The sequence below is a fragment of the Leptonychotes weddellii genome, chromosome 4 (assembly GCF_054177405.1).
Source record: "Leptonychotes weddellii isolate Sample4059 chromosome 4, ASM5417740v2, whole genome shotgun sequence".
Classification (NCBI taxonomy): Eukaryota; Metazoa; Chordata; class Mammalia; order Carnivora; family Phocidae; genus Leptonychotes; species Leptonychotes weddellii.
Window position 1 is genome coordinate 113,376,573 of NC_138372.1, and position 24,750 is coordinate 113,401,322.

Genomic DNA, 24,750 nt, shown 5'->3' on the forward strand with positions numbered 1-24,750 from the left:
CCTTTTATTTCTGCCCTTAGAGACTCTATGTTGCCATTAATTGATTTCTCCCTTCTAGCCATTGTCTTCACAATTGCTAGCCTGAATTCCATCTCCGACATCTTGGTTATATCTGCATCCATTTGTAAATCTGCAGCATAAGTCATAATCTCTGAGTCTTTTCTGTTTTGGGGGCTCCTCCTAGTCATTCTGTTGATGGGTGTTTGAGGGAATGTATACAGTCCAAATTATTGACCAGAACCCAAGCAAGATGCACCTGTTTTCTTGGGACCTTAGGGTTGCTGGCCTCTTGTTTTCCCAGCCTGTCTTCTGCGGGAGGGGCCTGCCACGCTGTTACTCAGGCAACCCTGTTTGGGCGGAGTTGCCCTGCGCCCCTGTGGCGGGGGATTGGCTCAGTGGGAATCAGTCTTTGGGGCTTTTGTTCTCTGGCGCCTTTCCCTGGCGGCTTTCTGCGTTTCTTCCGCGAGTCAGAGCAGAAGAGACCGTTTCCAACTCTCTGTCTCAGAGCAGAGAGACCATACTCTGTTCTTCAGTGAGCTCTCCAGGCCACACTGTCTCCGTTTCTGTCCATGCTGCTATAAACTGCAGCGTCCTGGGTTGTGCGCCCCTCCACAACTCTCCCAGTCCTGCCTCCAGGTCGGGGCACATCTCTGCCCTTTGTGCTTCTAAAACCACCAACCGCTCCCAGTTCGAGCCCTCGCAACCCCGCCATTCTGGGTTTCCACCCCGGGGGCTGCAGTTCGTAGGCGAGACCCCGCGGTCTGGTTTTCCGCCCTGGGGGCTGCCCTAGAGTCCTTTCCCCGCCGCTACCGGTCTGCGAGTCTGTGCCCGTCCCCAGCACGCGAGGCTGTCACTCACCGGCGGTGTAGGATCCCCATGGCCAGGCACCCTCCCACTGCCGTTTATCCTCCGATATCTGCCCGTGGAATCACAGCTCTCCACTTCGTACCTCAAAACCAACTGCCTGCGATATTCTGTTTGTAGAGATCCAGATCTTCTTACATCTCAGGCTGGTTTTGTGGGTGCTCAGAGTGGTCTGGTAGATATCCAGCTCAATTCTGGGGACCAGTTGAAATAGGGTCCCCTACTCCTCCACCATCTTTCCCCCCAAAATGGGAGTTTTAAAGACAAAGAAGCCTGTGTTTCTCTCTGATTTTTTTACTTTCTTACAACCTGTGGTAAAGTAGTAAAATAAAAGAGGTTGTGTCTTTTCTTCTTAGAAGCAGTAAGGAAGGAGTGAGTTGGAGGAAATCAAACACTGTCCTGTAACTCTGACTGAGAACAACTAAAAGGGAGGAAGAGGAGTTGTGACCATTAGCAATATGAAAGAAAGAGAGCAGATGGGCTCTCCTGCCTCTTCCAGGAACCCAGAAGAGTATGGAAGACTGGTCTGGGCCTGAAACATGGTCTGGAAATTAACAGCCTGGAAGCTTGCGGAGGTTCCTTGTCAAAATATAAAGCTTATTCTTTTTGGAATATGCATCAATTTATGTAGGATTATCACACAATCAAGAATGCATTAATATAATTGGATCTCAAAGCTTTGGCTGGAGGTAAAACTTCATTTTAAAAAACCCTAAAAAAGGGGCGCCTGGGTGGCTCCTCTGCTAAGTGTCTGCCTTCAGCTCAGGTCGTGATCCCAGGATCCTGGGATCGAGCCCCGCATCGGGCTCCCTGCTCTGCGGGAAGCCTGCTTCTCCCTCTCCCACTCTCACTGCTGTGTTCCCTCTCTCACTGTCTCCCTCTCTCTCTGTCAAATAAATAAATACAATATTTAAAAAATATATGAAAATAAAAAACCCTAAAAAAAAAAACCACCCTAAACTTCTGTCAGTTGTTTTTATATAATTCATGCACAACAAAAATCAAATTCATCAATATCGGGTATTAAATGATCTACATACTTCTTATGACACAAGGAAATACAATATATTGTTTTAAACTAGGCCTAGGCAGCTTATGTTATGTTAATTTTTCTTTGTGTTTGGTAATGAATATGTGTCATCTAATAAAAGTGTCAACAATAACTTCCAAGTTGGGTTTTGTTTTTTTTTATCTGTAATCCTTTCCTTTTTTGTTTTTAATATTGACATTTGAAATCTGTTAAAATATTAAATTCTGACGAATAAACACATATCACTTGAATCTCTAATTTTTCATAAGGAGCAGAATGGTGAAATGGGAGCTATTTTAGACTAAGAGGTAAGATTAATGAGAAAAAAGCAATTTAGTTTTTTTGGCTAGTCATTCCTTACCTTTAAAATGGGGAAAAGGAAGAGGAGGAAATATGGATTATCTCTGAAATACCTTCCAGTATAATCAACAGCAATACAGTTAATATTTATTGAGTACTTACTCCTTGGCAGGCACTGTGCTAAATGCTTGACATATTTTCATGAACCTCACAAACTTACAATACAGGACTATTAGAATTGTTGATTGTAAGTCTAAGGCAGATGAGGCTTAAAATCTACATAGTTGGTATGTACTAGAACCAGGATTCAAATCCATGGAAGTCTGTTCTGTGTTCTTTTATGAGATGGTGGGTCCGATGTGGCCACAGGCACAGACACAGAAGAGGCTGAGGAAAACAAAGTTGATTATACTCACAAGCCCTCAAGACTGGAGGCAGGCACACCACACAGGGCCACGTGGAAATGCCTCAGGGTGGTGAGGAGGCAGAAAGGAAGAGCAAAGGGAAAACTGAGGCTAGAATATTTATTGAGGTTTCCAAGGAGAAGTCAAGGCAGGGCAGGGTGAACAGTTTAGGATTGACTAGTTTAAATAATTTCCTTGGTCTCTGAGTTATATGGATGGTCCTTAGTTGCCTGGTAGCCGGCCTTTGGATGATTAAGGCAGAAGAATATTGCCTCCTGGCGGGTTATGTGTGGGATTGAGAAGGTCAGTCTCCCGGATTGGTTAGCTTGCATATGTGGTTATTTTGCAAAGTGGCTGAGCTCTTTATTATCTGGAAATGAATGGGCTAGCCCTGAGTTGGGCAGTCTCTCCCCAACCTGCAAGGTTTTTAAGATGACAAAAGTACCAAAATATAAAGAAAATTAAAAAAATATAAACAATGCAAAGTCTAACTCCAAGCCCATATTTTTAAACATTCTCCAATATGGCCTCTTTTATTCTAAAACAGGTAGTGAGAAATTACCAAAAAATCGTATTACAATGTTCAAACACATACTTCTTCCTATTTTTTTTTTTTAATTTATGTATTTGACAGAGAGAGACACAAGCGAGAGATGGTACACAGCATGGGGAGTGGGAGAGGGAGAAGCAGGCTTCCCGCCCAGCAGAGAGCCCGATGCCGGGCTCTATCTAGGACCCTGGGACCATGACCTGAGCCGAAGGCAGATGCTTAACGACTGAGCCACCCAGGGGCCTCCATACTTCTTCCTATTGCTGGAAAAATATGAGTTGATCAGTTGAATTACAGGTACATTAAAGGACATTTTCTTAAAGATTTTATTTATTTATTTGAGATAAAGAGTGCGTGAGAGAGTGAGCACCAGTGCGTGGAGGGGCAGAGGGAGAGGTAGAAGCAGACTCCCCTCTGAGCAGAGAGCCCAGTTCTATTCGGGGCTCTATCCCAGCACCCTGAAATCATGACCTGAGCCGAAGGCAGACACTTAACCAACCGAGCCACCCAGGTGCCCCAGACATTAATGAATATTCTTCCAGATAGAAATAGCTTTGAAAATGAAAACTTTACAAAAATAAGAGAGAATTGAGGTGTTAATGAGTATTCAAAGCATTCAACTATAATTGAAAGTGGTCCTGAGAAATAAAATGAAAGAACACATGCTGTGGAATAAGATAGACTTAAATTTATATTTTGACTTTTCCATCAACTAGTATATGTTATCAAACAGCTCTTGGCCTTGGTTTCCTCGTATGTAAAATGCAGATAATGACAGATGATCATGGTCACATAGTTGTCAGTAAGTAGCTGACCCATAGTTTAACCTCAGGTTTGACACCAAAGCCACTTTAACTACCTTTGAGAAATGCGTACTCTGAAGGAAACAAAAAATATCAAAAGACACTTAAACTTGTACATAGTAAAAAACAACAACAAAAAACCAAAAAACTTCAAAACTTATAGATAGTAATTCAAATACTAAACAAATACAAAAAGAGACCATTTACTCTGGGGAGAGATGGACACATATTAGAAAAATTTAGCCTTGCATATTTCATTTCATAAGGTGCCAGTCTGTCACTACCTAACTGTAATTTTTTTATTGGAGGGAGACCATTTTGAAATGAAATATCAGTGAAATGTAGAAGGTTTGACATATATCTTTGTTGCCTGTTTGAATTCTGAAATATTCTTATTGTCATCGCTTCATTAAGACTACAAGTTTTTGTATAAAGCCATTTTATTAAAGATAATGAAATGAATAGGAGAAAAATGTTTTTCTTTTGATAATATTTTTTTGAGCAAAACAAATTACATGAGTCAGTATACACTGAGAGTAAGGAATAACCATCCCAAGGTATATGAAATCTTGGATTCTCTGGCAGTGATTTGATAATAAAATATGTGTAGGGATATGACTTTCACAAGCATTTACAGACAAAGGGATCTTAAAATACATTTTAGAAACAGATGTAGCAGAAAATATTTGTCATCAATTCTAGTCAATTGGTTTTCATCGATCACTGACAATTGTTTCAGGCCTAGACTGGAAGATGAACAACATGCTTTAAGAAAAAAAAAAAAAGTAAAAGACAAAAGTAAGAGACCAAGACAAGTGGCAAATTAAAGAGGAGAGGCTAAAGAAATATATGAAGGCAAATCAATGCTGCTATCTTACTGAAACACTATATTGAAGTACTTATAGATACTTAGAAAAATATTCTCTTGAACAAAATCAACTAGATGTTATTATGCATGTAAAAAGGTGATTTAAACATACGAGACTGAGGACCTGGTTATTAGATATGCTTCATAGTTACCTAATGAATTACTAGCATTTTATTCTTTTATTAATTAATTCATTCATTCATTTGAAGGGGGGGAGAGGGAAAGAGGGAGACAGAGAATCCACAAGTAGACCCCCACTGAGCACAGAGCCTGACTTGGGGCTTCATCCCAGGACCCTGAGATCATGACCTGAGCCGAAATCAAGAGTCGGACGCTTAACTGAATGAGTCACCCAGGTGCCCCTATTCTTTCTTTTTAAAATTCATTTATTCTTTCATTTATTCATCTATTCATTCATTCAATTTTTGGTTTCCTAATCCTCCCAGGCAAAATTAGTAGGGTCAGCTGCTGTTCCTCATGACCTCATCATAAATCTTTTGTGTTAGGTGTCTAGTAAGTCAGTGTGATTCTGTTTGTGGAAGCTTAGCATATCCTTAGACATCACAAAATTCTCTCTCAGGACCAAAACCATTTGAGGGCTGGAGGGAGGGTATTACCCATAGGAAATAGGTCAACATTTGCTTTGGGAGGAGAGTGTTTTTGGAGAAAGCTGTCATCCTTTTCTTTTTTTAATTTAAATTCACTCTAGGCTATGGTGGGTCTGTAACTGAAGCAATGTGAATTCACTCTTTGGTGAATCACAGATAGACCAGGTGGAATTGTCACACAGGTAAACTTTATTCGCAGCAAGTGGAGATCACAGGGAATGACTTCCATAGCTGTGACTCCCTGAGCAAGGGTGAATAGGTTCCTTTTATTTAGGGTTAGGATGAATACTTAGGAAGGGGAGCCTTAGGATGTATGTAGAGGTGGGCGGAAGGCCATGCATGTGCCTTAAGGAAACAGGCCTACATTCTGTTATGTAAATGAGGCTTGTGCTCTCATCCTTGAGCAGAGATTTTAGTATTAGAATGAGGTAAAGGTAGTTGTCGGTTATTCTAGATGTTACTCTATGGTCCCTCTGAGCAGGTATGAGTCAGGGTTTAGGCTCAAACTCATCTGGGTGGTCTGGGACACGAGGTCTTGTCAGGGCAGTCGCTAACACTGAGTGGTGGTTTTGTTTCTCATTTGCCTGAGTTAAGAGACAAGCTGTAAAGAAGAACTTAAGGAAAAATGAGGGACAAAGGTTGGTAAGTATAAGCAAGTGGGTAGTAAAGATCAGGTCTTAGGATCTAGCTGGTGACAGTTCCACTAATTCTGCTAAAATATACCTTTAACCTTTAGTGCTGGGGTTGTTGAGATGAGCTGCATGACTGAGCATTAGTTGGTATTTCCAGAGATGCATGTTCAAGAAATAGGTCCCACGTTACTTACTTACTCCTTGATAGCTAGGCTGGAACAATAGCACATTCTGTCCTAGGCAGAGTGCCTGGTTCCCCAGGGTGCACAAGTAGAATTGTTTCTCCTTCCCAAGTCATCTTTTGTTTGCTTAGTTGCTCTTATTTTCTCCTTCTTTTCAATAAATTCACTATCATGTAAATTATCAATAAATTCAGTATTCTGTAACATTTTTCCTCCTTTAAGGTTTTTTTTTTTTATTCCTAACAAAGACTCTCACTAATTGGGATGAAAAATCAAGACAGTATTCATTTTGGAAATAGTAAGCAAAAAGCGTGTCAGAGTTAACAGTTTTTTGATGATTGAGATGAAAGTTATCTACACAGTTCGATATCTGTAAATTTCCTTTAAGTGATTCATAATGTAATTCAAATAAACAAGTGATAAAAAGATACTGACATAAAGTATTTTAGATGATAATTGCTCATAAATATGCCACATATTAAAAATTAAATATTAAAACCCAATATTCAAATGTGGAGATTAAAGACAGAGAAATGTCACTTGAGAAAGCTGGATGGCAGGACTTTATAAGCTGGCAGCATCATTTGAATTCTGTAGGTCCAGTAAGTCACAGTTATTAGTGCGGTTAGAATCAGTCCCAACGTGATTATCATTATTCAAAAGCACAAGGGACACATACAAGCCATTTGGTCACTATATTCATTTAGTATGTGGCCAGAAAATCACCATGGGATCTTTCCCTACACTACTTCTTTTCCCATAAAAACAAACTAGGGAAGTAAAATTAGTCATCAAAATACCTCTTGGTCAAGGAGTGCCTGGGTGGCTCAGTCGGTTAAGTGTCTGACTCTTGATTTCAACTCAAGGGCTGAATCGAGGACCCTGAGATCAAGACCCGTGTGGGACTCTGTGTTCAGCGGGGAGTCTGCCTGAGGACTCTTTCTCTCCCTCTCCCTCTGCCCCTCCCCCTGCTCATGCACACACACACTCTCTCTCTAAAATAAATAAATAAAAATAAAAAAATACCTCTTGGTCAAAATGAAAAGGGAAGTGGTATGCCTGGGACTTTGGTAGTCAAGGCTTTGGGAGGCAGAAGAGTGGTATTTAAATATGGACTCTGCTACTTACTAGCTGTGACCTTGTACAAGTTTCTTACCCTCTGTGTGCCTCAGTCTCCTCACCTGAAAAAAATGGGAGTAATAGTAGTACCTACTTTATGACATTGTTTTGAGAATTAAATGAGTCAGGGCAGTGGATAAAGTGCCTGAAACAGTACCTGGCACAGTAGATGCTATATATGTGCTCATCATTTGCATTAGTTGTGAGAGGTATTTCAGGCAGAAACGAAGAAAACTCTTTGTGACCACCATCAGCCCCTTAATGGCCAGATTACTCATATGTGCTGGGTTTTATAACTTTTTGTCTTGGTAGACAGGCCTGAATAATCACGTGCAATTCCTCTTGCCTCCCATTTTCCAGGCTTCGGGTACAAAACTTTTTTCCCTTGTTATAATTTCTTTATGTAGAGTAATACAATTGAGTAGATCATTTTATATTATAATCTATACTTATCTTACAGCTCTCTTTTTGCATCTAGAATACCTTCTTTTAATTAAGGGGACTATAATACCGTGTCTCACTGCTTTGATTAGCAAGATATTCTTTCTACCTGGGACATCTTCAGGATATTGGTTCAATACAGTTGATGTGAATTTCACAAGCCTAAATCTCAGGGAATTGACAATGATGATGGAGATAATGATGATGATATGATGACAATAATAACAATATTAGCACTACCCTTTATTGAATCTTTACTATGTGCCTGGATTTGTACTGACTATGTCCTGCATTATCTCATGTAATCTTCAGGATAAACTGATGAACTAAGTACTATTTATCTCCAGTTTACAAATGAGGATACTGAGGATAGAGAGGTTAGGAAGCTTGTGAAGATTACAGGGCCAGTAAGTGGCAAAGCCTAGATTCTATCCCATGTTAGAACTCCAAGGTCAGTATTCTCAATGATCATGCTTGATAGGCTCTGGAATATGTCCCTCCCTTTCAGCTGAATTTGAACTACTAGCTGAGTAAACAAGAAAACACGTTCTAAATTTTCTTGAGGAGCTATTGAAGAGATAATCAAAGTCAAGGGACACTTACATGACCCTTCACTCATACACAGATATGAGGCCTCATGCTAATCACAAAACCAACACTATGTTGAAATTAGTATTTTCGTAACGAAGTATACTATAATATATATAATGATGATATTCTTGCATTAGCATCAAAATGTACCCATGCATCTTCTGAACTCCTTCCTGAAACATGTATATTGAAAGTTTCCATATATAGAGTATCTGACCATGTAATAGTTGAATGTGGTTTAAACCATAATTATCATTTATTTTTGACAATTCAGACTTGGAAATCTAAATACATTTGGGAAGTCCGTCACTCAGGACAATTCCATGTCCCCACTTTTCTTCTTCATCTCTTCCAGAATCTCCTTTATTTCAGTCTCGGACACAATCTTCCCACTTAATAGCTCAAAAAAAAAAAAAAAAAAATCCTGGATGGTTCACTGAATTGTCTGTGAAGATTTTTTTTTTTTTTTTTGAGAGAGAGAGAATGAGAGACAGAGAGCATGAGAGGGAGGAGGGTCAGAGGGAGAAGCAGACTCCCTGCCGAGCAGGGAGCCCGATGCGGGACTCGATCCCGGGACTCCAGGATCATGACCTGAGCCGAAGGCAGTCGCTTAACCAACTGAGCCACCCAGGCGCCCCTCTGTGAAGATATTTGTCCCTGTTTGTTATAAAGTGGAAAAGTGGAAGAGATACAGGAAAGGGGCACATATGCAACCTTTATAAATTTCTCTGCTCTTTGATTTTAATATTTAATTAATTTCATGGAATTACATTGCTAATACTTCCTAATTAGGTCAACAGGTGAATTTCGCCATTATTCTTCCTGTCTCATCAAAAATCATTTGTTTAAGGAGCTGTGCAAGGTATCTTACAAACAGAGTTAGACAAGAGCTTTAGTACATTCTATAAACTGGATTCTGTATATTTGTAAATTATGCTCACAGGCACTCCTATAACACAATGAGGTCAAAACAATCTCACCGAAAATGGTCTTTTCATGCTGTACTCAAGCCCAAAAATAAAAAGGAAAATGATCATAAAAGCACCATATTATGTGTACAGAAGAAAGTTGTTAAATTCAATCCAAGACAATGGATGCTTTTCAGCTAATCTTAAAGGGACTAAATGAAATAAATTCTTTAAATGTATAGCAACAGGACAATAATTAAAGATCTATTTATGAAGAACCTATTGCATGAAAAAAATACTGTTACATGCTATAAAGTATAAGATAATTATTAAGATACAGTTAATGATTTTAGACGGTTTGCAATTCAAAAGAGGGGCCAGGATATGCATGCAATTAAATGGAACAAAACAGAACATAAATGACATGTGTTTGAGGCAAAGTTTAGCCTGAAAGAATATAGCTGGATTGAACAGATCTACTAAAATTTAATTCACTCATTCAGCGGCTATTGATTGAGTACCTACTAGGTGCTCTTCTCACTAAGGGACACTGATATCTGCAAACTAAATTCTTGACTACTTTTCAGGATACAGGGCAGAGAATGGAAATAGTGTCAGCTTTGGAATTAGAAAAACCTGAATCAAAACCATTGGGTGACTTGGGCAAGTAATTTATAATCTCTTAGCTTCTTTGCAGAAATCAGAGGATCATCTTTGATTCTCTCTTCCAACCTCATCCTATGTATAGTTCATGAACAAATTAGTCTTCAAGTATTTCTTGGATACATTCCATCGTCTCCATCCCCACATCCCTAATCCTAAGGTTGGCTCTCCTGATTGCTTATGGCTTCTGTAAACCAAATTTGCTTTCTATCTCCATATCATTCTTTTTCAATCTATCATGCATGTTGTAACCAGAGCAGTATTTCTAAGACTTTTACCTCACTACAACGTTCCTCTGCTCAAAATTCTTTAGTTACTTCTCATTGTCTAGAAGATGCAAGTCTACACGTCTTAATAAGGCATTTAAGAGTTTTAATGAGCTGAACTCTGCTTACATTTTTAACCCCACATGCCAATCTTCCTCCATATAGACCCTATGTGTCTCTAACCACCAGCCTGTTTTGTGCTCTGTGCCTTTGCATGCACTACTTTTTAATGCCAAAGCCTGAAACATTGCCCCCATCCACACTCCAACAATCCCATCTGGAAAACTTAAAAATTTTGGTCTTCCTTTAAGACTTTGCTCAAACACCATCTCCTTTGTGGAGAATTCCTTGAGAATCTTGGTACAGTATGTGCACAGCATGTTTATATACCTACGTTAGCATAATGCATTCAAATGTCATATTTGTGTATATGCCAATTGCCTCAACAAGATTGAACACCTGAGAGCAAAGACAAGGCTTTTAATCTTTGAATCCTCAGCCCTAACGTAACGTCTGCCATGGAGAGGCTGTGCAATAAATATTTATTGTAATAATGAAATCATGTTTGGGGATCAGTGGAAAGAACCAAGAAATGCTTTGTGGAGGAGGTGGTATGTGAGGTTGGCCTTGAAAAACTTCTGAAATAGTTTCTTAATTTTAAAAATTGTAACTTTGGGATGTTCAGTGTTTTAACACACATAATGTATATATCTTCATGATTCTCCCTTTAATACATAAGTGTTTTGCCGGTAAGGCTTTGTTTTTTCTATTCAAGGCCCAAGGTGCAGTTGCTCTGAGTGGGATGAAGACTATGTGTTAATTATCTGATTTAAAGAAGCATCTTCCTCATGTCTTTTGGAAGAAGATATCATTCTGATTCTCCAGCACAATGTGGTATCAAAAGTACTTGACTTTTTAGCTGGGTCATAGATACACCATACCTTCTAGCAAATAAAAATGTTGATATTCACTATGCACATTTAATTTCTCCTGAACATATTTAAAATATATAAGTAAGTATACCTTTGATCCATAATGGAAAATACATGAAAGCCCTATGCACCTCACTGCTATTCAATTAATTCCCTCTGGGCAGATCACCTAAGTCTGATTGTAAAAGTAATAACTGGGGGATCATTTCATTCCAAATCATGTGTAATTCAAGTTATCAGTGATGGTTAAACTCTTAGGTATTCTGGCAGATTTCTTTTTTTTTTTTATGTTCAGTTAGCCACTGTGTAGCACATAATTAGTCCTTGATGCAGTGTTCAATGATTCATTAGTTAAGTAGAACACCCAGTGCTCATCACAGCATGTGCCCTCCTCAATACCCATCACCCTGTTATCCTCTGCCCCCACCCTCCTCCCCTCTGAAACCCCAGATTGTTTCTCAGGGTCCATAGTCTCTCATGGTTCATCTCCCTCTCTGATTTCTCCCCCTTTGGATTTCCCTCCCTTCTCCTATGTTTATCTGTGCTATTACTTATGTTCCACATATGAGTGAAACCATATGATAATTGTCTTTCTCTGTTTGACTTACTTCACTTAACATAATCCCCTCCAGTTGCATCCATGTCAGTGCAAATGGTGGGTATTCATCATTTCTGATGGCTGAGTAATAGTCCATTGTGTATATGTACCACATCTTTATCCATTCATCTGTTGAAGGGCATCTTGGCTCTTTCCACAGTTTGGCTATTGTGGGCATTGCTGCTATGAACATTGGGGTGCACGTGCCCCTTCTTTTCACTACATCTGTATCTTTGGGGTAAATACCCAGTAGTGCAATTGCTGGGTCATAGGGTAGCTCTATTTTTAAATTTTTGAGGAACCTCCATACTGTTTTCCAAAGTGGCTGTACCAACTTGCATTCCCACCAACAGTGTTGAGAGGGTTCCCCTTTCTCCACATCCTCGCCATTTGTTGTTTCCTGTTTTGTTAATTTTTGCCATTCTAACTGGGGTAAGGTGGTATCTCATTGTGGTTTTGATTTGTATTTCCCTGACGGCTAGTGATGTTGAGCATTTTTTCATATGTCTGTTAGCCATTTGTATGTCTTCTTTGGAGAAGTGTCTGTTCATGTCTTCTGCCCATTTTTTGACTGGGTTATTAGTTTTTTGAGTGTTGAGTTTGAGAAATTCTTTATAGTTCTTGGATATCAGCCCCTTTATCTGTGATGTCATTTGCAAATATCTTCTCCCATTCTGTGGGCTGCCAGTTTTTTTGACTGTTTCCTGTGCTGTGCAGAAGCTTTTTATCTTGATGAAATCCCAAAAGTTCATTTTTGCTTTTGTTTCACTTTCTGGCAGATTTCTTATATGAATTATTAAATGAAATTAACAGAACTTTCTGAAATATTCCATTTTTAATTACTGAATGTTTCCACATAAGTAGATCTGTTTAAGTAGTCCCACAGAAGGAAATAAAAAAACATTGATACCAATAAAGAAATTATGAATTGCAGATGAGAAAGAAAAATAAATCTACACTGTTGCAGTCTGCTTTAGGTACAACTATTCCCTTCATTCTAAACGTTCATATTTACCAACACAAATCTTTTTTTTTTTTTTTTAAAGATTTTATTTATTTGACAGAGAGAGACACAGCGAGAGAGGGAACACAAGCAGCGGGAGTGGGAGAGGGAGAAGCAGGCTTCCCGCCGAGCAGGGAGCCCGATGCGGGGCTTGATCCCAGGACCCCGGGATCATGACCTGAGCCGAAGGCAGACGCTTAACGACTGAGCCACCCAGGCGCCCCACCAACACAAATCTTAATTTTGGTAGCACATCATGGTTAGAAGCCACGGAAATCGTCTTTGGAGACCTCAGTGGGTTTTTCAAGAGAGCTCTGTGAAGAAACCTCTGATGTCTGTCATCTTCAACTCGGGAAATCCCTGCATAGTAAGAAAGGTATTGGCTAAACTTGAGGATTTCATGAAGTGTCTAGAGGAAACATTTTTAAGTGGGATAGAGTAGTAGCATCTGGCGTATAGCTATAGACATATAAGCACAATTACATGTGGATTATAATCCACATAGTTACATGTCAATCAGGAATTCAAATTTGGAAGGGAGGACCGGCTCACTTTTATTCCTTCTTCCTGTCAACAGCTGAAGGGTGGCTTCCAACCTTTGGCTGTCTACACTTTGGGAGTCTTCAGCTGGGTTCTCCGCCTCTAGTTGCGCGTTGACTTATTCCAGGCCAAGCCAGACATTCTAAAGGAAGGCAACTTCATTTTAGCGGCAAACCCTCAGACCCACGCACCTTCTCACAACTCTGCCTTTCTCGGATTCTGAGCTAGAGTGGGCAGAGCACGAGTGCCGAGGACAGGTTCACAAGGGGCGTTTGGGAACGACACTTTCGAACAGCATTTGTAACTGCCAAGAGTAGCCAACAAGCACCAGATTTATGAGCACTTTGAAAGAAGCACCTTCACCATTGGCTTTTTGAGAGGCGCTGTCGCTAGGGAGCGGCAGGCAGGGCGAGCGCAGCCCCGGGAGAAGCCCAGCCTGTTTGTTCCTGTAACCCGGGAGAGGGGACGCACACAGTCGGGCGCGCGGACACATACGCACGCTCACGCACGCTCGCGGCGAGTTCGAGCCCCGCAGCCCCCGACCGCCCGAGGGCGCCCCCCGCGTCGCACCAGGCGGAGCAGCACCCGCCCCCTGGCTCCGGCTGCTGCCGCCCAGAGGAGAGAGGAACCTGGAACCTCTGCCTAGAATTTCCCCCGGCGCCGCGCGCTGCGGAGAGCGGCGGAGGTGGGCGCGAGGAGGAGAACGCGGTGAATGAGTTCTCCCTTCGCCTCGGAGTTGACTGAGTTGGCGGCGCCGCGCCCGGGCTTCCGGCTCTCGGCGCCCCACGCGCTCGCGGCTCGCGGGGCTGCAGCCCACGCCCGCGGTCCGGGCTCTGCCCGCCGCTCCGGGGGAGCCGAGGTTCCGGAGCTCCTGTCCCGGCTCCAGTCCGGGAAAAAGGAGGGCTGTTCCCTGGCCGAGGCGCACGGCCGCGCGCTTTTCCTGCACTCTCCGCGGCCCGATCTGTCTCTCCATGGCGTCTCATCAGCAATCCCGGATCCAGGCTTACCTGGAGAAGAATAAAATCGGTCCCCTGTTTGAGGTAAGGCGCTGTGGGTGAGGGCGGTCCCGTTTGTGTTTGGGGGAAGGGGTTCAGAACACCCGGAGGAAGGAGGGATGGTGAGAAAATGCGCGGGAGGAGGCGGCCGTGCGGCCCCAGTTCATTGGCATTAGCTCTGGCCGGGCCAGGTGTCCTGGAACGCGGCCGGGCGGGCTCCTCGCTGGTTACCTGGGAGCGGACAGGTGAGCTGGAGAGGGCCCAGCCTCAGTCTGGCAGGGAAGTTTGAGCGGTCTGACTGTCCTGCATCTCGCAGCCTCATGCACAGGACCCGGACAGGCTGAGACGGATAGATGCACACACTTAGACTGTCTTACACATGCACACTTTCTTCCTGGAATTTACACTATATATTGCGTGTTGGATTTTTTTTTTTAATGTGGGCAGTAGTAGAACCCAGAAAGGGGGAAGAGGTGCTTAGCACTGGAGAGGAATATGGTTAACTGGGAGAAAACTGAAGTGGTAAGGAGTAGGCTTCGGTAGGTGCTGGAGTGTTGAATGAAATCGTCAAACTGAGACGCTGACATTGATGTCTGGATGGACGGAGAGTCCTTTGCATTGCAGACCCTACATGTGTTAGGGGGAGAAAGGGGCGGAGGAAGATTCAGGAAAAGCATACACGTATTTATGAGAAGAGACGTGTAGCTCTGAGCTGTTTTCTCTCGCCATCAAAGAACTGATGACAGAAATACAGTAGGAGAAAGGAAGAGCGGGAGGACATGAGAAAAAGAACGGGAGACTGAACCCGGCGCTGGCAAAGCGTCCCGCGGGTAGCCAGGGCGCTGGGCAGACGCCGGTGCCGGCGGGGAGGGACGCCCACGGTCCGTTCCCATCCCGGTTCAACCGTCCAGCTGGGCACTGATAGGAGACGACCGGACGTGGAAGGATCAAGATACCCCCACCCCCGCAAAAAAGCAGTTGTGGTCATTATTGGGGGTTTACGTGTCCGCGGCGTCGGAATAAGGCTGGAACGCGCTGGGGGGAGAGAGAACCGAGCTGGTTCCCTAGTACTGAAGAGAAGAGAATAATGCAGAGAAAAAAAATAATGCGAAATAATGCCCTAGCAGAAAAAGGGAGAGGCAGACCGGGATGTGATCAGATGTGGGAAGGATGGGTTTCAGATAACTAGATCTCAAGTTTTTCTGCCCAACTTTAAGTTAACGTTGTACTGTCTAGTACAACGAGAGATATGGCCATTGTTTCAACTGAAACTCATTTTTTGTATAGAGTCATAAAATCCTATAATGCATGTCTTGATTCTTGTTTCTGCCAAAAGTGTTAGCAAAGGAAGTCCATATATAAAAGCAGTGTAGAATTGCTGGAGCGACTAGATTTTTCTTCTTTAGTCTAATGATTAGAGACTATATATAAATAATTCTATCTATCTATCTATTAAAAGCTAAAGCATTAACAACCCTTTGTGACACAGTGTATTAATTGTGTCAAAAGAAATATTAAAATAAATACTTTTAGAGTGTATTTACTCCCCTAAAATATAAAGTACCATTTACCAGGGAGAACAAGTGAATTGTTTTAATAGATTTATTAACTTATTTTAAAATTCCTGAGACTTTCTCCAAGTGATAATAATAGAGTTTAGGGTATATGTAAACTTTCTACATAATTAGGAAATAAATCCAACTTGATTTTTATCAAGTGCTCATTTAAAACAAAAAAACAAAAAAACAAAACTAGCTCACCAGATAGTTCTACATTGATGAATTTTAAGTGATGGCAGAATTGTTTTCATAGAATCATAAGACCTGCTCACCAAAAACCAAACAATGACAAAATTATATGCTGTGTATTTTATTGATTTTTTGGGGGGGCTTACATATTACCTACATCCCCATTAGCTTGGATTGCAGTGATGAGTAGGTAATTTTTGAGGATTGATTTGCACTTTAAATAATTGAAGGGAGAAAATAGCTAACTTCTACTAAAAGCAGGTTCATATGCAAAAATTTTGATCCTAACAGAGCTTGGTTTTGAGTAGAATTCTACGTACTTCACAAAATTAGAAAATCTCACTAGCTTGTAGCCTCTCTCTCCTCATGCTAGAAAACCAGTGAAACTAGTGTAAAATGGATATTGTTGATCTGGCATTTTCCTCAAAGCTCCCAGGACTTTGGTCAATGGTTCTCATAAGAACTGCTTTAGGAGATCAATCAAGGAGGATCCCAGAAACCTGAACTTAGTAAGAAGTGGCACAAATGATTGTTACATATTTAATTCCTGGACCACAATGTAAGAAACAGTACATAAGTTAAAATCTCTTACCTATTACAGATTGAAATAGGTGACTCCCAAGTTTTATCTGTTCTATGTTGTGATTTTTTTTTTTTTTTTTTTTTGTGCTAAGGCACTGGAGTTGGTGACATAGGCTTACCTTAGTTTTGAAAATATACAAGACCCGACAAGATGTTCCCTTTACAGATTTTGTAAGGTAGGAATATTTTGAGAGAACTTATTGGAGTAAGGTGCTTTAAAGAGAGCACATGAATATTGTTTAAAACAAAAAGCAAAGGTAACATATACTGGTTGAGAATACTTGTATCCTGCTGTTTTTACCTATACAGCTTAATTACTTAATTTAGTTACTTAGTTTATTTCTTAGCTTATTTGCTTATTTCTAACATTTTTAACATGTGAGAAGCTTATAAAACTGTACATAGTATTGTATTTCAAAAACTACTCTAGATGAAAATTTATCTTGTTTCCAGGTGATTTAAGAGTATAAATTTATATTGCCTTTAAATGATTTAACATGCTTTGAGGCATTACAAAACCATGCTTAGAAATCATTGCATTAGAGTCTTGGGTAATGATATTTTAATTAAATAATATAAAGATGTAAGGTGGATAAGGTAATAATGACTTATATTCTACAACCTCTTTGAAATTTTTGTAAGATGGAATACTATTAGTATTTTCATTGGCTTATTCAGGACAGGTTAGTAGTGAACAGCCTAGGCATCAATCTATAAGGAATGCTGGACATCGCTTCAATAAATTAGAACTGTAGTCCTATTTAATATAGATTTCCACATGTAATGACTTACTTAATTAGCAAGATGTGAAATGGTTTGGCTTCCACCAAAGTATGTTTTTTTTGCAGCACATATGGGCAAGATTCATGGTGCAAACACAAGACTTATCTCAACCAACCACTTAATAGTTGAAGAACCTGACAGTCAAAAATTCTGAAACTGAATAATTAACTGGCATATATCTGCTTATTGGGATCAAGTGATCTCTTTCGTCTATATTGTAAGCAGTTAAACTTCATTCCCGATAAATTATATGATGTGGAACATCACAATAAATTCCCTATTTTCAACATAGAGAAGTATATACTTATCAGCTTCTCCCATTTCCCATGAAATAAACAGAATAATTATTTGAATATTATTGGTTGGAAGGGTGCTTAGGGCAGTCATATATCTTGGTTTAGGAATGATTACATTTATAAGAGAGTGAAATCTTAAACTATTAAAAGCAGGATAATGGAGCCCCCATTAACTCTCCATAGAATATTTAAATCTCTGTGTATTGAAGATGTGGCAAACCCAATTCACTACATTTCTCCAAATGTGGTCTGAACCACTCCAAGTAGAATGGAACCACTTTTATCACCTCTGTTTACTTCAAAGTACCTCTACTTACATGGGCTAAATTCGTGCTAACCAATTTGACATATGTGTTATGAGGTGGACTCATATCAAACAGGTGGTCAACCATCAGCTTGCATCTTTCACACACCTACTACTGCACAACTTGTTTTTCTCTGGTACCCTACCCCACACTTCCCAGCCATGTCTGCAACCTTGAACTCCAGTTGGCCTGCAGATTATCAGGCAGTCGCCTGGCAGGATCAGGAGATTTGTTATATATGAGGTAGGGGGCTGTTGAGAGAATAAGTAAATATATTGAAAATAATGCAAGCCAGCTCTCTTGCTATTAGAGATGGGAGTCACAAATATAAAAAGGAAAAAATGTAGAATGAACCCTGTGGTGTTGGATTGAAATTGGAAGTATTGGTGTATCTCATGACTTCAAGAATAGAAATAGACATAAATGTAATAGAAGTAAGCATAAATTTGTATGTATTAACATATACATAAGTATATATGCCTGCATTTATTTCCTTACTCTGTCTACTGTGATGGCCTGAGAAAAGCAACACCTCAGTAGCAATGAGCACACCTAGTGACCAGATTCTGAGTTCTAAATACCATTCTTCATCAAGTAGAACCAGGTATCCTTGGAGAAATGGTTGATGCTAGACTTGGGTCTGGGAAAGTACAAGACCTAGACCATCTTATACCAGGAAATGAGGAAGTGGTCAAAGAATTATAGGAACATGTCAAAAGCTTGAAGAGGCTCTGTTAACTAAATCTGGGACAATTTGAGACTCAAAATATGAGAGTAACAGATTGTCTTACTTATAAAATAGGAAACAGAAGTAAGTATAGATTTGTACGTATTACCGTATACATAAGTATATATGCCTGCATTTATTTTCTTACTCTGTTTACTGTGATGGCCTGGGAATAGCAACACCTCAGTAGCAATGCGCACACCTAGTGACCAGATTTTACATTCTAAATACCATTCTCCATCAAGTAGAACCAGGTATCCTTGGAGAAATGGGTCTGGGAAAGTACAAGATGAGCCTGGACCATCTTATGCGAAATAAGGAAGTAGTCAAAGAATTATAGGAACATGTCAAAAGCTTGAAGAGGCTCTGTTAACTAAATCTGGAACAATTTGAGACCCGAAGTATGAGTGTAACAGATTTTCTTACTTATAAAATAGGAGTATTTTATTATCCTGCAATATAATGGGATATTCAATTTATGGGGAGAAGAGAAAGCTTTACCTTATAGTAGAATGCCAATTAATAAGAGTAGAAGGGGTGGTGGAATTAGAAAATCACTATTTGGCAAGCATTTAGCAATTATTCAGGCAAGAAACGTTAATTGTTGCCAAAAATAATGGGTGAAAGTTGGAGGAGGAATGAGATGTTTACCTAATCTCTAGTATCTTTCCACAAAGTAGTTGTTAATTACAAAGGGAAAAGTAACTTTATAGTAAAGAAAGCTGGCTGATGCTGCTTTACTCAAGTGATGGGACAATCAATATTGTGTGCCTCCGATAGGATGCAATTAAAACAACATGATTTTGCTTCTTTAATATTTCCACCAATCATGCATGACCTGAACTGATTAATGAAAAAAATATCTGATAAACCTGATAGGGAAATCCTGCTTTTCTGGTGTCTTCAAAGATGTTAAGGTCATGAAGGTCAAGGGAAGTTTCTGACTGATGGGACAGTACAACTAAGTGCAAAATATAGTCCTAGAACTGACACTTTCACTAAGAAGGACATTCTTGGGAAAGTTTTGCAAAACGTGAATGGGGTCTTTAGGTGAAGGGTATATGGAGTTATTTGTGCTGTTCATATACCTTTTCTGTACGTTTAAAGTTATTTCAAAGTAAAAAAATATTAAAAGTAAAAATAAAAATGAGCATCTAGGAAATAAGTACTTACAAATAGTTCACCCATTGGGTTTTCTTTAAACATTAAATTATGTGAATTTAGTTAAGAATTGTATCAGTGGTTTATACATGGAAACCAATAAGTAACAAGCTATAATTCTGAGTAAAGAAAATGTACAATTCTGGTCAACTAAGCCTATACATTTTCCTCTTCTTCCTCCAAAATTTTATTGAAATATTGACAAAAATCTTAAAAAAATAAATGCACAAGAGTACTGGAACACAAGGAAGGGTGCTGAGATAGACTGTTTCTCCTTCTTTATAATAGAACTTCTTTATTATGAATAGTTATTTCTCCTTTGCACTATATATGGTGCATAATAAAATATATAAGTGGCATAGAGGCAGTGATAAATACTGGAAATGTTATTTGGAATTCTCTGGAAGGTGCCTTAAAATACATGGACTTAGTTAGGACGTGCTCCTCATATGCCCTCTCTCCTTCTTGTTGTCTAGAATGCCCCTTGTAATTCCTCCTTTGTACCTTTCCTTACTCCCTCCACCTCCCTAGGCAACCACTGGTCTCCTTTCTGTCACTATAGAATAGTTTTCCTTTTCTAGAGTTTTGTATAAATGAAATCATACACTATGTAGTTTTTGGGGGGTGTATCTTCTTTCACTCAACATAATTATTTTACAATTCATCCATTTTGTATTATGTATTGATAGTTTATTTCTTTTAATTGCTGAGCAGTATTCTGTATGGATGTATGCTTTTGTTTTTCTTGGGTAAATGCCTGGAGTGGATTGGCTGGATCATATGGTAGGTGTAGGTTTAACTTTTTAGGACATTAGCCACTAGTTTTGAAAAGTGTATGTGCAATTTTATGTTCCTGTGAACATTGTATGAGAGTTCCAGCTGTTCCATATTCTCACCAAAACTTGGTATCACCTGTCTTTGTAATAGTAGCCATTCTAGTGTGATCTCTCATTGTGGCTTTATTTTACATTTACATTGTGGCCCCACTCTTAACCCTACCATGTGAGCCCAGTGTCAGTGGAGACCATCTGGGAAGCCTGGCTTCTCTTACCCCTGGCAATAGTGAGATATTCCTCTCCCTCCCCATGGGGTCATGTCAGAGAAGGCCTAGAAAAGAGTCAGGACTTTCTACATTGCTGAGTGGTAATGAGGCCACTCCTGCCATTAAATCCATGCCAAGATACATTATAATTAAACTTCTGGGGAAAAAAAAAGACAAGATATATCTTGAAAGCAGCAAGGGAAATGAAATACCTTACCTATACAGGAAAAACAATTTGACAGCAGGTTCTCATCAAACCTATGGATATCAGGAGGCAGTGGCAAAACCTTTTTCAGGTGCTGAAAGAAAGAACCTAGAGTTCTGTACTCAGAGAAAATATCCTTTAGAAATGAAGGGGAAATCATAATTTGGCTATTGTGGACATTGCTGTACCATAAGAGACACTGAACTCTAGGAAACAAACTGAGGGTTGCTGGAGGGGAGGTGGGTGGGAGGATGGGGTAACTGGGTGATGGGCATTAAGGAGGGCATGTGATGTAATGAGCACTGGGTGTAATATGCAACTGATGAATCACTAAATTTTACCTCTGAAACTCAAAAAAAGAAATTGAAAGATAAATCAAGAGAATTGGTCACCAGCAGGTCTACCCTAAAAGTATGGCTAAAGGAAGTCCTTTAAACAGAGAGAAAATTATAAAAGAAAAAACTTTAGAACATTAGGAAGGAAGAAAGAACATGGAAAGAGCAAAGGTATGACTAAATATACATTTTTCTTCTCAAGTTTTCTAAATTACGTTTGGTGGTTGAAGCAAAAATTATAGCAGTGTCAGATGTGGTTCTGTAGAGGAGTATTTAAGACAGTTGTATTGTAAGCAAGGAAGAGTAAAGAGGAACAAAGGAGGTAAGGTTTCTATAGTTCACTTACATTGGTCAAACAACAACTCCTATGGATAAGTTGTATATATATATAATGTCATACCTAGAGCAACCACTAAAAAAGCTGTACATAAAGATGCTCTCAAAAACTCTAGTAATTTAATAGATTTTTTAAAAAAGATTTTATTTATTTATTTGAGAGAGAGCGAGAGCATGAGCAGGGGGCAGGAGCAGAGGGAGAGGGAGAAGCAGACTCCCTGCTGAGCAGGGAGCCTGACATGGGGCCCCATCCCAGGACCCTGGGATCATGACTTGAGCTGAAGGCAGATGAGCCACAGGTGCCCCCAAAACTCTAGTGATTTAAAATGGAGTTCTAAAAAATGTTCAGATAACTCACAGGAATAGGAAAAATAAAAACAAAACAAAGAACAGAAAACAAAAAATAACATGGCAGACTTTAGCCCTAATATGTCAATAATTAAATTAAATGCAAATGGTCTAAGGATACCAATTAAAAGACAGAGATTGTCAGAGTGGATTAAAAAACATGATGTAACCATATGCTGTGTCTAAGAAACTCATTTAAAATACAAAGATATAAACAGGCTAAAAGTAAAAGAATAGAAAAAAAAATGCAAACATCAAAAGAAAGGAGGAGTGGCTATCTTAATATCAGATAAAATAGACTTCAGAGGATAGAAAATTACCAGAGATAGAAACTGTCATTATATAGTATTATAAGAGTCAACCCAAGAAAAATAGCAGTACTAAGTGTTTGTAGACCATTCTATGTAGACTTAGTCAACTAAGTCCTAGTCAACATTTGTAGACCATTCTATGCAACAACTACAGAATACATGTTTTTTCCAAGTGACATGGAATGTATACAAAGACAGATCATTCCCTGAACCACAAAACAAACCTCAGTTGAAATCATACAATGTATTTTCTCCATCACAATGGAATAGAACTATGAGTCAGTAACAGAAGGAAAACAGGAAAATTTCTAAAACACTGTGAAAATATACAGCATACTTCTAAATAATATGGGCAAAGAAGAAATCTCAGGGACGCCTGGGTGGCTCAGTTGGTTAAGTATCTACCTTCGGCTCAGGTCGTGATCCCAGGGTCCTGGGATCCAGCCATGCATCAGGCTCCTTGCTCAGTGAAGAGCCTGCTTCTCCCTCTCCCTCTCCTGCTCCCCTTGCTTGTGCTTTCTCTCATTCTCTCTCTCTCACAAATAAATAAAAAAATCTTAAAAAAAGAAGAAATCTCAGGGGAATAAAAATCCATCAAACAAGGAAAAGGAAGATATATCAAAATTTGTGGGACACAGCTCAAGCAGTGCTGAGAGGGAATTTTATAGGCTAGCATGCATACATTTAAAAAGTGGACTGATGTGATTGGTTAGAATAGGGAGACTGCTTATGTCATTCCTCTGGGCCCTTCCATTCATAGAGGACAATCTATCCAGCTAGACAGCAGGCTCTTCTACAGTGAAAGATGTATGAATATCAGTAATCTGCTGACAGGAGGTGTTTGTTCGTATAATATATCATGTTTGGTATTGAAGGTAGATCTTTAGTTCCTGAAGGTGGGAAACAAGTATCTTCCCTCATTCTTTATTGTGCATCTACTGTATCTAGTGGAGCACAGACTATAACACAGGGCTTAATTGATATCTGTTGAATTAAACAAAACATTAACTTGTGTATTTTTTTTTCCTTCTATGGAAAAAGTACATTGAAGATATAACCAGCTAGCAAATAGCATCTTCGTATTTATTCCTTTAAGACCTAGAGCAAAATATTCCCCGTCACATGAATTACCCTTTATGTATAGTGAATAAATTTTAATTATGTACTTAACTACCTAATTCACTTTCAGCCATATTTTTCCCTTTTTAATATCTGCTTTTAAGAGAAGGCCTGATAAATTAAGTCACACCACTGTGCAAGGCTTACTGCATACCCCTCAAGTGCATTTGCATGAGGAAGTCGCATGACACAGTTATATGGGATGAAGCAGGTGATCTTTGGAAATATCTCAAGCTTAGCAATCATTTACTCTCTGCTTGACCCTGAGCACTTTGCTTGATGATCTCTGTGAACATCAGTGTCCTCATCTGCAAAATAATACCTAAGAGGGGCTTTATGAGGAATGTATGAGATGGACCAAGGTCTAAAGAACCCAGTCCAGTGCCTGGCACTTGGTGTACACCCAGTGAATTTTGGCTGCCATCACATTAGATGCTGCTACTTCTCTTTCCTATTAATATTGATACCTCAATGACAGATCATGTGGAGAGATGCTTTTGAAGGATGACCATCTAGTATCCTGAAATTAGGACTAATTCAAAGTGTGCGTCTGCATTTTTATGTTGTAGCTCTGGATTCTCTGAAAAAGCATTTTGGCACAGGTAGAAAGGAGAGTAGCACTTGGCCAAACAGTGTGTGTGTGTGTGTGTGTGTGTGTGTGTTCTTTGTTCAGTGGTGGGGGCAAGTCTTGTTTGTTGGCTGTATCACAAAAGTATACTTTGGCTAAATTTGGAAACATTATATGTAATTAGAAAACAATTCCGAATATGTCTTGACTCAGAGAGGCAAGCTGGATCACCCTCAACTAAAATAGCACACACAGACCCAGCCTCCCCTGTCACTCTCTGTAGCATGATTTTTTTATATATATACCTTATTGTCATTTGATATTATTTTATTGGATTTATTCCTTTGATTTCAGTTTATATTGTTTATCCCACTAGTACATAAGCTTCTTTTTTTTTTTTTAAGATTTTTATTTATTTATTTGACAGAGAGAGACACAGCGAGAGAGGGAACACAAGCAGGGGGAGTGGGAGAGGGAGAAGCAGGCTCCCTGCAGAGCAGGGAGCCCGATGCGGGACTCGATCCCAGGACCCTGGGATCATGACCTGAGCTGAAGGCAGTCGCTTAACCAACTGAGCCACCCAGGCG

The 24,750-nt window shown here is 39.8% G+C and overlaps 1 protein-coding gene across 1 annotated transcript in view; it reads left to right on the forward strand.

Moving 5' to 3' along the window:
• Positions 1-13,881: 13,881 nt before the first annotated feature.
• C4H8orf34 (chromosome 4 C8orf34 homolog) overlaps positions 13,882-24,750 on the forward strand; it is a 347,083-nt gene continuing 336,214 nt past the window's right edge. Inside the window, 4 exon segments of the mRNA XM_081816087.1 lie at positions 13,882-14,149; positions 14,151-14,210; positions 14,212-14,272; positions 14,275-14,342. Of these exon segments, the coding sequence (XP_081672213.1) occupies positions 14,015-14,149; positions 14,151-14,210; positions 14,212-14,272; positions 14,275-14,342 (324 nt within the window). The 5' untranslated portion in view covers positions 13,882-14,014.